We start from the raw sequence: 14,555 nt of genomic DNA on the forward strand, positions 1-14,555 counted from the left end.
CTGAAATGTAAATGCTGTGCTTAGGTAGAAAAATCTCAAAAATATGTTTTTAAAGACAAAATCCACATAGAGAACTGTACCTTTTGTTTAAAAGAAAGTATTATGCATGTTGGAATATATACAAAATAGTCTCAGAAAGGGAATTCCCTGGTGGTCCAGTGGTTAGGACTCTGCATTTCCACTGCAGGGGGCACGGGTTCGATCGCTGGTTGGGGAACTAAGATCCCGTGTGCCGTGTGGTGTGGCCAAAAACGTTTTTAAAAAAGAATAAAAACATAGTCTCAGAAAGCTATGTAAGCAGTTATATTTTGAGAGCAGGCTGCCTAGGAGGTGTGGGAGAAAACTAAGATTTACATTCCAATTTATTCTATTACATGCTATATGGATATTTTACTCTGTGCATATATTTTTATGTATTTTAAAAATTAGTTTTATATATTTTAACAAATCAAGGAGATGCGCTGTTATCAAAATAAAAGATACAGACACAGAGACCTGCTTTGAAGAAAGGACTGGAAATAATCAAGAAGGCCCAGTCCTCCAGGCCATCCCAAAAGAAAGCATGCAGGGTCAGGCTGTAATCCTAGTAGACTGGTCACACATGGCAGAGTGAACTCATTTGGATCCTTTGTGTTGTTTTGGTTACATTATCTGGTTTATAGTTCACAGTGACATCCTTTTTCAATGAATACCTGCATCTTGATTCTATGAGTATGTTTAATCAAATTTTTAATATACAAATTTCTAATTTCATTATCAAACATACACATGTAGAAATTACTGTGTACAAAACAGTGGATAAACGTTCATAAATATACAAAGTACTACCATCCCCTGAGGGAACTTAAAATCAATCCAGCAGAGATGACGCAATGTGTGGTAAGTATTAAAGACAACTGCTGAGTCTGGAGAAGGGAGGATTACTATAGACTAAGGTGTTTGTTAAAAACTTCACAAAGGGGCTTCCCTGGTGGCGCAGTGGTTGGGAGTCCACCTGCCGATGCAGGGGACGCGGGTTTGTGCGCCGGTCCAGGAGGATCCCACATGCCGCAGAGCAGCTGGGCCCGTGGGCCGTGGCTGCTGGGCCTGCGCATCCGGAGCCTGTGCTCCGCGACCAGAGAAGCCACAGCAGTGAGGCCCGCGTACCGCAAAAAAAAAAACAACTTCACAGAGGATGTGAATGTGATTTTTCATTTGAAAAATAACGACACAGTGAGATAACACGAGTGAAAAGCTTTAGCACAGGGCAAATCACAAAGTAAGCACTCAACCATTAGAAACAACATAAAAAAAAGAGGGAGTTGACTGCCTACAAAGTTACATAGAATTCCATAAGAAGAAAGAAGAGTTCAACTATATGAAATAAGTATAGTGACAGAAAAACTAATCCAGTGAAATGGTAGGCTCTTGTTGATGAATAAGGAATCTTGCTTGATAAAGTGACTTCCATCTTATAAAACTTATTGTCATGCAAGCATTTATTAGGGCTACTCATTGAGTTACTATATAAAACCAGCAAGAATTCTTAAACTGACTTAATTTCCCTTTTTTTGGCCATACCGTGCGGCACGCAGAACTTCCCCGACGAGGGACGTATCCTATGCCCCCTGCAGTGGAAGCCTGGAATCTTAACCACTGCACCACCAGGGAAGTCCCTGACCTGATTTCGTTTTGACAAGATAAAGTCTGCACATCCTTACCTATGAAAGGAAAGTGATAAGGCTGAGATCATAGTGTACCAGCACCAGGACCCTTAGAGCAGGTGCACTCTGAGCTAAATTCAAGGAATAAAATAAGACATAGCTAACATATTTACCTCGATCTCTGCCAGTTGAGAGACATTTGAAAATTACCATCCTCAGATCTAGCCCTTCTTTAAGCCAGATCTTGTCCATAATCTTTATCATTTGTAAAGCTAACATATCTTGCCGAAGATCTTCACCAACCTTGAAATCAAGGAAACAAAATGAAACTTGTACATTTCCAAAAGACTTAATAGGTTACCTATAATAAAAGAGGGGGGGTGTGGGGAGGAGGGAATAGTGAAAAGAGTAAAGAATAAGATGAACAGAACCACATTTTTATTCTTCTGCAGCATTCTACAGAAAGTTACTTAACCTCTTCATGTCTCAGTTTCCTGATCTGTACACTTTAAAAGGTTGGGTTTTATGGTATGTGAATTATGTTCAATTTTTTAAAAGGGCAATATGGAAGATCTTTGTGTTGATCGAAATATTTCATATCTTGACTGTATCAATGTCAACATCCTAACTGCAATATTGTAGAACAGTTTTGCAAGATGTTACCATTGGGGGAAACTGAGTAAAGGGTATACAGGATTTCTGTGTAATTTCTTAAAATGAACTACAGTGAACTGCAAACTTCAATATACAATGATCTCAAATTAAAAGTTTACTTAAAAAAAAGTTAGCTCTCCCCAAATGAATTCTAACTGGATCACATCAAGTTTTCATTTTCTTTTTAAATTGGATAAGTTTAAAACACATAATGATGAATACATTTTTGAGACTGGCCAAGAAAATTATGGAAAAAAAGAGGTGATTTGCCTTAATAAATATTACAACATATAAAATTACTGTATTCAAACAGATGATACTGTTTTAGGAAAAGGCAAATACATCAACACAATAAAATGGAATCTAAAACCAGATCTGAGTATATGGGAACTTGCTATAGACATATCAAAGGTGGTTCAAGAGAAGCTATCTTGATGAACCTCCACTAAATGAACTCACTGAATTAACTAAAACTCTCCACTCTTTCTTAAAAGTAATACTAATTGTGATCACAACACACAAAACTTTGACTGGTAATAGATTACTCTAAAGTACTCTACTCCTGCTGCTTCCCACAGGTAAGTTACACGTTTCCAAAAAGAGTGCCCCTCTCATAGTTTTGCAATATTGCCCTGCACGTCTCTAGGGCATACCATTTCACCTCCAGGTGAAAGGCATTACCTAGAGCTATGATGTACTAACACTTAACTAGCATGGCCATATACAGCAGCTCTAGCCCAGAGTTGCATTTATTACCAAATCCATTTGGGAACAGTTTATCTCAGTAATAATTTTTCACAGTTATTCAATTTAATTAAATTCTAAATAAACAAAATTACTGTTGCAATTTTGAAAAAGGAATTTGAGAAAAGAATTTTTAAATTACCAAAAAACAAAATCACCTTTCTCTGCTCACCTTAAACATGACATTAATTTCTTCCCCCATTGGATCAGCATTCACCATTGTGACTTTCAGGGGCACAGCATTAGAACTGAAGAAGGAACATGACTACAAATACAATATGTTAAGCATTAGAATAACACTGAAATAAAAACTTAAAAAAAATTTTTTTTTGTCCAAGGCATTTCTCCTTTCACTTTTTCCTTTGAATTAGGGCAAATGAAATAACGCACGTGAGCTGCTTCTTAGATTATCTGGCAGATAAGAGGTATATAAAGATACTTTTTGAAACTTAAACATAACACATTGTCTAAGCAGAGAAGCAATACCTTAAAAACTTGAGACAAAAGCCATTAAAAATTTGAAATATTATGACACTTTAAAAGTGTTATAATCCTTCAACAAAGCACAAAATTTTGTATATGCTTATCTTTCCTCTAAATCAGTAAGATTTGGAATGAGATCTCTACTTCTATTCATGGTACTAGTAAAATTAATCATTAGCCATGGGATCAAATAGTGACACTAAATTAAACAATTTCATTAGCAAAGATCAAGTCTAATATTAAAATTAAACTGGCTAAAAAACTAATTTAAGAGAGCGAGAGCAATTTAAAGGAAACAGCAAACAAAATCCAAGGGGTAAATGTAACCCCCCCCCACCTCCAGTGACATAATTATACAGCTCAAGCACCCACTCTTATATTGAGTTGGCCAAAAAGTTCCTTCGGTTTTTTTGTTTGTTTGTTTTTTAATGAGAATGAGCTACTTGCTGATCTTTTTTTTTTAAATTAATTTATTTATTTTGGGCTGTGTTGGGTCTTCATTTCTGTGCGAGTGCCCTCTCTAGTTGTGGCAAGTGGGGGCCACTCTTCATCGGGATGCGCGGGCCTCTCATTATCACCGCCTCTTTTGTTGCGGAGCACAAGCTCCAGATGCGCAGGCTCAGTAGTTGTGGCTCACGGGCCCAGCTGCTCCGCGGCATGTGGGATCTTCCCAGACCAAGGCTCAAACCCGTGTCCCCTGCATTAGCAGGCAGACTCTCAACAACTGCGCCACCAGGGAAGCCCTCCTTCGGTTTTTAAGTAAAGACAAAAGACACATTTTTCATTTTCACCAAGAACTTTTTGAACAACACATTCACCATTTTGTTCCACCACCTTCTGCCATTTTTCAGGCAACTATATAATTCCATCTTCCCAAAACTTTTCAACTTCTTGAGCAAAGAACTGTTCCAGGTGCATTTTTTTATACAGTATTTTTTTAATATAAATTTATTTATTTTATTTTTGGCTGCGTTGTGCGCAGGCTTTCTCTACTTGCAGTGAGTGGGGGCTACTCTTCGTTGCAGTGCGTGGGCTTCTCACTGCAGTGGCTTCTCTTGTTGCGGAGCACAGGCTCAACGCACCGGCTTCAGTAGTTGTGGCACTTGGGCTCACTAGATGTGGATTGCGGGCTCTAGAGCACAAGCTCAGTAGTTGTAGCACACGGGCTTAGTTGCTCCGTGGCATGTGGGATCTTCCCAAACCAGGGCTCGAACCTGTGTCCCCTGTATTGGCAGGCGGATTCTAAACCACTGTGCCACCAGGGAAGCCCCCAGGTGCCTTTTACAGTCTTCCAGGGAATTGAAATTTTTTCCACTCAGAGAATTTTGTAAAGACTGAAATAAATGGAAATCCGAAGGTGCAATGTCTGGTGAATATGGCGGATGAGTCCGAACTTCCCAGCCAAGCTGTAACAGTTTTTGCCTGGTCATCAAAGAAACATGATGCGGTCTTGCATAATCCTGATGGAAGATTATGCATTTTCTGTTGACTAATTCTGGATGCTTTTCGTCGAGTACCACTTTCAGTTGGTCTAATTAGAAGTAGTACTTGTTGGAATTAATCGTTTGGTTTTCCAGAAGGAGCTCATAACAGAGGACTCCCTTCCAATCCCACCATATATACAACATCACCTTCTTTGGATGAAGACTGGCCCTTGCTGTGGTTTGTGGTGGTTCATTTTGCTTACCCCACAATCTCTTCCATTCCACATTATTGTACAGTATCCACTTTTCATCTCCTGTCACAATTTGTTTTCAAAAAACAAATTGGGAAATGGGGATTGACATATATACACTAATATGTATAAAACAGATAACTAATAAGAACCTACCGTATAAAAATAATTAATTTAAATTTTTAAAAAAGTAAGTTACAAAATAGTTCATATAGTAAGGGCTTATTTTTATAAAAACATAGTTCATGTAACTAGAAAAAGCCTGAAAGCATATAAACCAAAGTGTATCCAGTCATTTTATGTGCATGGGGAGGTTATAAATGATTTTTTTGTCAGAAAAAAAAAAAAGAAACATTTTCATTACGTTTAAGCAGAGAATTGCATGCAGAAATACAGTCAGGGATTTTTTTCGGACTTCCCTGGTGGCACAGTGGTTAAGAATCTGCCTGCCAACGCAGGGAACACAGGTTCGAACCCTGGTCCAGGAAGATCCCACATGCTGCGGAGCAACTAAGCCCGTGCGCCACAACTACTGAGCCTGTGCTCTAGAGCCCACAAGCCACAACTACTGAGCCCACGTGCCTAGAGCCCGTGCTCCGCAACAAGAGAAGCCACTGCAACAAGAAGCCTGCACACCACAACAAAGAGCAGCCCCTGCTCACCACAACTAGAGAAAGCCCATGTGCAGCAACGAAGACCCAATGCAGCCAAAAAAAAGTAAATAAATAAATGCATCTATTAAAAAAAAGAAGATTTTTTTTCGCTTAACTTAAGTGGAACCCAAACATCAAAGCAATGAACATAACCAGGCTGGTGCAAATGATTTTCAACGCTTGATTTGGATATTTTGAGTATGTCGGCTATCTCCCACGTGGTATAACGTTGATTGTTCTCAATTACAGTCTTGATTTGATCGCTATCGACTTCAACTGGTCTACCCGACCATGTAGCATCATCCAGCGAGAATCTCTAGCACGAAACTTTGCAAACCACTTTTGACACGTTCTATCAGTCACAGCACCTTCTCCATATACCACATAAATCTCTTTTTGCATTTCAGTAGTGTTTTTACCTTTCTTGAAATAATGAAGAATATGCCAAAAATGTTGTTTTTCTTCCATCTTCAATATTAAAACGGCTACACAAAAATTCACCAATTTTGATGTTTTTTTTTAAATGCTCGCTGATATGACAGCTGTCACAATACAATCTAAGAAAATTGTTTCACATGAAGTTAAAGACAACTAAGCGCTACTACAGCCATCGTACGGAAAAAAACCAAATGAACTTTTTGGCCAACGCAGTATTTCAATGAAGAGTAGCCATATGTCAATTTAAAAAAATTAAATGTAAGACTCCTTTATGGATAGTTGCACCCTAGACTTTCAAAATCACAGACACTAATGGCTGAATTAATTGGCTGCTTTTGCTGAACTCATGTTAGAGAAAAATCCACTATTTGTGTTACTATTAGTCCAATTAAAAATATAGTTAACTCAATTTTGATGATTACAACTACTTTTTGATGACTCTAAGAAGTGTTATAAACCTTGGAAGACTCCACCTGGCCATTCACAAGAGAGGAAAAAAACTGCCTACCTGTGACTGGGTACTTTTACCACTGGAATTACAACATATGCAGCTATTACACCATAGCAAAAAATAATTTCAAGGCAGTGAATAATTTTACACTGCTTTTTCTTTCAGGAATGGTGATTAGATAAGAATATACTGAGATAAATATGGATCTTACACAAACATACATCCATAAGTACTTATAACCAACCTATGCAGATATTATCTGCATTTGCCTTAAGCATACCTGCCCATTTGCCTTCTTCCTACACATTATTTGAAAATGTAATATGAACTTATAAGCATTGTATGTCACCTTAATATTTAATTCTTTTGCCACAAGACTTGGATTGAGAGGGAGACGGCATTTATTTCTTAGAAAAAAGGACTGTACTCGTTCCATACTCCTTTGGAGGACAACCTATGAAAAGAAACCGATACTGTTAAGTACATAATGAAAATGAAGACCTTTTTATATGACAACATAAATATGATATGGACCCAATTTTTTAAATGCCCAATTGTCAAATGGTCAAAAAAGTTGCTAAAGAGAGTTAATTTTTACTATAAAAATTAAAATTATAGCAAAGGCTATAAACATAGGGGGGAATTACATAGGGTTATATTTAACATATTAGTTAATACTCACTAACAAATAGAAATTAAGCAATAACGAGACGCCAATTTTTATCTAAGAGACAAAAAATTTAAGATAACATCCAGTGCTGGCAACAAGGTGGGAAACAGATACTTTCATAATCTACTGGTGGCGAGGGAGGTGTATACTGTAAGTTTTGTTTTGTTATTGCAATCTAATATAAACTATTATAACTAAAAATATACAAAGCTCTTGATTCAATTATTTCATCTGTAGGAATATCCTATGAAGAAATACTAGCACTAGTGGGAAGCAGCTGCATAGCACAGGGAGATCAGCACAGTGCTTTGTGACCACCTAGAGGGGTGGGATAGGGAGGGTGGGAGGGAGACGCAAGAGGGAGGGGATATGGGGATATATGTATATGTATAGCTGATTCACTTTGTTATACAGCAGAAACTAACACAACAATGTAAAGCAATTATACTCCAATAAAGATGTTTTAAAAAAAAGGAAAAAAAATACTAGCAAAGGGGCAAACACTTATATATTAAAATTCATCACAGAACCGTCTGGGAAAAGAAAAATGTATAAACAACCTACATAGAGGTAATAGTTCATAATTTATGCTAAGATACCTTGTAATACCATGTAATACCATGTACTCATTAAGAAACATGAAGTGTAACTATATGTACTTACATGAATTCTCCAACATAAAGTAAAAAAGAAAAAAAGCAGTTTACAAAAAAAAAATTGCTGAAAGAAATTAAAGATCTAAATAAATGAAAAGATATCCCATGTTCATGAACTGTAAGACTTAATATTATTAAGACTGCAACATTTCCCAAATCGATCTACAGATTCAACACAATCTTTATCAAAACTCCAACTGCCTTTATTGCAGAAATGGGCAGGCTGATACTAAATTCACATAGAATTGTAAGGGACTTCCAAACAGCCAAAACAATCTTGAAAAAGTAAAAGTTGGAGGACTCAAATTCCTGATTTCAAAACCTACTACAAAGCTATAGTAATAAAAACAGTATAGCATAAGGAGGGGCATGCAGATCAATGGAATAGAATTCAGAGTCCAGAAATAAACCCATATAACTATGGTCAACTGATTTTCAACTAGGGTGCCAAGATCATTCAACAGGAAAAAATAGTCTCTTCAGCAAATGGTGCAGCAACAACTGGATAACCACATGTAAAAGAATGAAGTTGGACCCTTAGCTCATAGAATATTAAAAAAAAAAAAGAAACTCAAAATGGATCAAAGACTTTTTAAGAGTGAACCTATAAAACTCCTAGAAGAAAACAAAGGTGTACCTCATTGTGACCTTCTATTTGACAACAAATTCTTGGACACACTAGTAAAAGCACAAGCAACAACAACAAAAAAATAAGTTAGACCATAAAATGTAAAAGTTTTGTGCATCAAAGGACATTATGAAGGAAATAGAAAGATGATACACAGAATGGGAGAAAATATTTGCAAACAGTACATCTGATAGGGGTCTAGTATCTAGAATACATAAAGAACTCCAACAATTCAACAACAAAAAGACAAACCAATTAAAAAGGACTTAGAAAAGAAATTTCTCCAAAGAAGATATACAAATGGCCAACAAACACATGAAAATGTGCCCCAAATCATTAGTCATTAGGGAAATGCAAATCAAAACCACCATGAGATACTACAGATACTACTTCACATCCACTAAGATGACTACAGTTTAAAAAAACGGAAAATAACAAATTTTGGTGGTGATATGGAGAAACTGGAATCCTCATACATTACTAGTGTTATACTGGAATTATAAAATGGTGCAGCTACTTCGGGTAACAGTTTCAAAAAACATAGAATTACTATATGATACACTAATTCTACTCCTAGGTAAAGTGAAAACAGATGTTCAAACAAAAACTTATACACAAATATTTATAGCAGCACTATTCATTAGTGGTCAAATAATAGAAACAAGCCCAATGTCCACCAACTGATGAATGGATAAACAAAATATGGTATTATCTATACAATGGAACATTGTTCAGCCATAAATACACATGCTAAAATATGGATGAACCTTGAAAACATTAGGTTAAGTGAAAGAAATCAGACACAAAAGGCCACATGTTGCATGATTCCATTTATATGAAATGTCCAGAATAGGTAAGTCCATAGAGACAGAAAGCAGATTAGTTCTCACCAGGACCTGGGAGGAGAGGGGAATAAGAAGTAAAGGGTTAGTGGGTGCAGGATTGCTTTCTGTTGTGATGAAAATGTTCTGGAATTAGACAGTGATGGTGGTTGCACAACACTGTGAATGTACTATCAATAACAGCCAATGGACTGTACACCTTAAAGTGGTTAAAATAATGAAGTCTAGTTAAAAAATAACATACGTTTCTATAAAAAATTTTTAACTCCAAACATTTGTATATATACATGTATATATGTGTAAAGTCATATAAAATGACCAAGCAGGACATAAAGCAAACTGTGAACAAGATACCTACAGGGAGAAAATGAAACTGGAAAAGTCCTAATTTTTTAATCCATAAATTTATTCATTTGGACTTCTTAAACATTAGCATCAATTCATACTTCTATTACCTTTACAATTACAAAAATGTTAAAAAGCAAAATAGTGAAAAAGAAACTCAAGAGAACAATTTTGATCAGAAAGGAATTAATAAGCATGGAAATGAAAGGGAACTGAGTTAGGATATAAAATCTTTTCCGACATGTTTTAAGCAACTTTTGAATTCAATCTGCCCAAAACAGCATAAGCGTGTTAGAGTTCTATTGGATGTCTATTGAAAAAGAATAACAACCGGGACTTCCCTGGTGGCGCACAGTGGTTAAGACTCCAGGCTCCCAATGCAGGGGGCCTGGGTTCGATCCCTGCTCAGGGAACTAGATCCCACACCCATGCCGCAACTAAAAGTTCGCATACTGCAACTAAGGAGCCTGTGCGCCGCAACTAAAGAGCTGGTGAGCTGCAACTAAGAAGCCAGCTTGCCATAACTAAGGAGCCCACGTGCCACAACTACGGAGCCCACAAACCACAACTAAGACCCGGCACAACCAACCAACCAAATAAATAAACAAATATTAAAAAAAAAAAAAAGAATAACAACTTGTCAGCACTGTAAAGATCCTTTAACATCAAAATATTTATGTTCCCTCTATGGGTACATACCTGTCTGGCTGATCCACTAGCCTGCCTTACTTTTTCTGCCACTCCTCCTAAAAGCTGTACAAGTTTTGCCTGCTTCAGAAGTTCTTCTCTGAGTCCTTTTCCTCCTACTGAGAGGAGAGCACCCAAAACATGTTCATATCGGGCACCAAACTGTGCATCATGCAGGGCATCCTTGAGGAGCCTAATACAGCAAAATATTGATGTCAGCCACTTCTGAGAAACAGATTAATGTCTCTCAAAATCAATTTAACAAGTTTAATTTTTGGTATCCAGGAATTAATTTTAAGCTATATAAGCAAGTAAAACCTCAGTCATTATTATAGAGCTCTAACATGCCAAATAATTTTGCAATAGAGGGTTTTGTTATTTTCTGGCTTTATTTCTAAAGACATAGAAATTTAGCTTCTTTATAATAATGACTTCAATGAAACAGCTGGTATCAACAGTAAATAGTCCGAGCATACAGTTTAGACTTTGAGTGTCATCTCTGTAAATAACAGAGACAGAAATAAAGTACTTAAGAAAATTTAAATCTTACCAATATAAATTGTGTGCTATCTGTATATTTCCCAATGCCCTGGACAGAAGGAAGCGCACTAATGAACTGTTCAAGTAAATTTCATATTTCAAAGCCTACATGCAAAGAAAAATAAGAATCACTAGTGGTCAAACCCATACTACGTTGTTAGGATAAAATTATCAAAAGATAAACTATATAAATCAAGGATGAAAGGTGATACTGATAAAAATGAAACAGATGAATTAACTTAGGTGAAATTAATGAAATCAGGCAGAAAAGTACAGACCTGGGAATAACATTCATTAGCTATGTTTAAAAGGCCAATTAAAGAAAAGAAATCAAAGAAAAGTTCAAGTCTGGTTTGTTCTGAGAATTAAAACCCGAGAATTAAAAATCCAGGTATATATATATATAGTTAGTATTTAAGTAGGGCAGCTGATAATAGTGGAAAAAAATTCACACTAAATCCAAATGCAATACACCTCAACATTCCCACACAACAAAAGTACTTTTAATCAAAACAGAAAGGGGATCCCTTAGCAAAGTCCCTACTCATACAAACTGGGGAGAGGGTAAGGAGGGTAGGTAACCTCGTAAAAAACTCACCTGCACAAACTGTGGAAGAAGATCTGTTAGCTCATCATCACTAATAGCCTCAATCCAGGTCACAGCTAGGGACCTCACTTCCTGATCAGCAAATCTAGAAGCATACCACAAAAATCAAGATTTGACAGCGATTTCTTTCTAATGAAGCTGTTTTTCCTGAAAACACAATCTCAATCTATTCCTGACAAAGAATACTCAAATAGCTATTCAAAAGCAATGTGTTTCTTCTCTTTTTCTAGGAAGAAAATCTTATTGTCCTATACACAAATCCAATTTCGTGACTGTTTAGAAACCTTATGAAAATTAATTCTGACCTACATCATAAAAATATAACAAAGTATTCAAAATTTACAACCTCTCTAGATTAGTTTTAAATGATATGATATCCCTTTTTAATAACCTCAACACAAAAGATGTGCTTATAGAAATATGCATTTACACATTTATACTGAATCGAATTGCTTTCATGCTATAACAAAGGGAACTAATCCTGCAACATAATATCTTACTGGAAAAACAATAAAACAGAGCAAATAAATTCAGCCACAGTTAACTTACTTTGAATCAAGAAGCTCCAACGCAGTCAGTGGGTGCAATGGAGGCCACTGCCGAAGCAATGAGTAAGTTTTGGCAAGATTAACCCATTTCCAGTTTGGGGCACTTGCTAGTACTTTAGGAAGACAATTTGGGTGTTTGAGGCAATAATAACGTTTCTCCCACAGAAAGGCTTTATCTTCTTTAGAAAGTCTGAATATGTAACAGAATTACATCACTTCTTAGTGGTATCATAATGACAGTTATAATCTCAATGATTAAAAATACAAAGAAGAAATTTATTCCTTTTAGGACAGCCACTTCTTGGTAGAATCATTAATACTAATTTGGAATAGAAAAACGCAATGTACAGCAAACACCACTAATTTACCCTAATTTGGGGGATGGAAAGAAATTATTCTGCCTTGATAAAAGAGTCTTAGTTAAGAAAAAGAAGGATAATTCAGCACAATAAAATTTATTTAGCTCTAACCAGATGCCAGGCACTGGAAATCAGAGTTGGCTACGCAGAACCTACCCTAAGAGACAGCAAGGATTTCATCATTTTATAAAAGTAAAATCAAATGTCATGCCAAAAACAAATGCTATTACAAAATTTTAGAAGATGACTATATAGCTCATTTGAGGAATATTCAAAATAAAAAGAACTTGTCTTGGAAATTCTAATCTACTGTTAATGACAGATGTTTATGTGAATGAAATATTTCACTACTCATCTATCTACCCTTGTGTATATAATCCATGCATTGAATTGAAATGTATTTCACATGGAATACTGAAAAAAAAAATCAAGTATTGCAAAAAGGTACACAATTAAGTTTCTCCTTCCAATTCCCCTCCCAGTGGCAACTGCCTAACCTCGTATATTCTTCCAGAGGTAGTCTATTCATATAGAAGCATACACAAAGGTGTATGTAGATTCTCTTTTTTTCCTATATGTTAATGGTAACACACTATACACACTATCCTGCTACTTATTTTCTTCATTTAACATCTTACATATTAGTACATATAGCTATAACTTCATTCTTAATAGTTACATAGTACTGTTGGATAAATGTACCGTAATTTAACCCGTTAATGAACATTCCCTATCAGTTTTATAATAACCCAAATAAACACTGCAATGAATATTCTTGTCTCCACAAGCAAATATAAAAGGGTTTTCTCTAAAATACACTATAACTAACTGGAAGTGGAATTGTTAGGTCAGACTATGGACACTGCGACCTTTATAGATTTTGCCAAATTGCTCTCCAAAAGCTTTTAGAGTCCTGCCAACAGTATAATTCCCATTTTCTGTATCCCATCAATACCTTATATAATGAGACATTTTAATTTTCAACAATCTGATGTGTGAAATGGTATCTTGTATTAACTTATAATTTCTTGATTATTGAGAGGTTGAACATATTTTTTCAGATGTTTAAAAGGTACTGTATTTCTTTTCCAAAGAATTACCTATTCATATTCTTGTCTACCACTGTGTTGTCCGTTTTTCTACTTATATGAAAAGGTCCTTCATATATTAAGGATACAGATTATAGTTCCCAATCTATCGTTTGCCTTTTGATTATGTAAAAAAATTGACCTGTACAAATTTCTAAATTTTATGTAGTCATATAGTCTTTTTATACAATTAAAAAAAGAAAAAAAAAACTTTCCATATCAGGAACATTGCTAAATCATGAACTAAATCAGGGCATTTAATAAACCATTAACTTGAACTTTACATTGTAAGAGATACCCAGGCAAAACAGAATCAAAGGAATGTACCCAAGTGATGAGTCTCTGTGAAGAATATCAAGAAGTTTCCCTTTTACATCATTCTCCAATGTTTCTAAGTTGTGTTGCTGTATAATGCTTCTGTCAACTTGAGGAGTGGTATAAATGATATCAAATGTAGGAGAAGGAAAATCAACCTTAAAAATTAACAGAAGATTAAATTATAGCTGAGAAGTCCACATATTTGCTACATTAACTTGTTTTTGATTTTTCTTAGCCAACAGGGTGATAATACCAAATATTAAATTAATGCTTCTGTCCTTTTATTAAAAGTGATTACCATTACTGGTAATTCACAATAGCACGTGTACTACTTGGGATTGGTGTAAGTGCATCTTTTACTGTTTCTCAGAAATAGGAAGTGGTTTATTGACATTTAAATTAAATATAGATCCTAAGATCGAAACAAGATCAATTAGGCTTCTTTAGTAACAACCCAGATCATGGTACACATATACTTTTCATAAAGAATTCAAATTTGAACCTTTCCACGTGTCAGGAAGTATCA

The 14,555-nt window shown here is 35.7% G+C and overlaps 1 protein-coding gene across 6 annotated transcripts in view; it reads right to left on the reverse strand.

Moving 5' to 3' along the window:
- PIK3C2A (phosphatidylinositol-4-phosphate 3-kinase catalytic subunit type 2 alpha) overlaps nucleotides 1-14,555 on the reverse strand; it is a 113,108-nt gene that overhangs the window by 22,469 nt on the left and 76,084 nt on the right. For all 6 annotated transcript variants that reach the window (XM_073808648.1, XM_019948312.3, XM_019948314.3 and 3 more), the window contains 8 exons: nucleotides 14,039-14,184; nucleotides 12,266-12,454; nucleotides 11,708-11,801; nucleotides 11,120-11,214; nucleotides 10,582-10,762; nucleotides 7,091-7,195; nucleotides 3,214-3,306; nucleotides 1,817-1,946 (listed from right to left, as the gene is read on the reverse strand). In XM_073808648.1, the coding sequence (XP_073664749.1) occupies nucleotides 1,817-1,946; nucleotides 3,214-3,306; nucleotides 7,091-7,195; nucleotides 10,582-10,762; nucleotides 11,120-11,214; nucleotides 11,708-11,801; nucleotides 12,266-12,454; nucleotides 14,039-14,184 (1,033 nt within the window). The remainder of the gene's footprint in view (nucleotides 1-1,816; nucleotides 1,947-3,213; nucleotides 3,307-7,090; nucleotides 7,196-10,581; nucleotides 10,763-11,119; nucleotides 11,215-11,707; nucleotides 11,802-12,265; nucleotides 12,455-14,038; nucleotides 14,185-14,555) is intronic.

This window comes from Tursiops truncatus, chromosome 8, assembly GCF_011762595.2.
Source record: "Tursiops truncatus isolate mTurTru1 chromosome 8, mTurTru1.mat.Y, whole genome shotgun sequence".
Lineage (NCBI taxonomy): Eukaryota > Metazoa > Chordata > Mammalia > Artiodactyla > Delphinidae > Tursiops > Tursiops truncatus.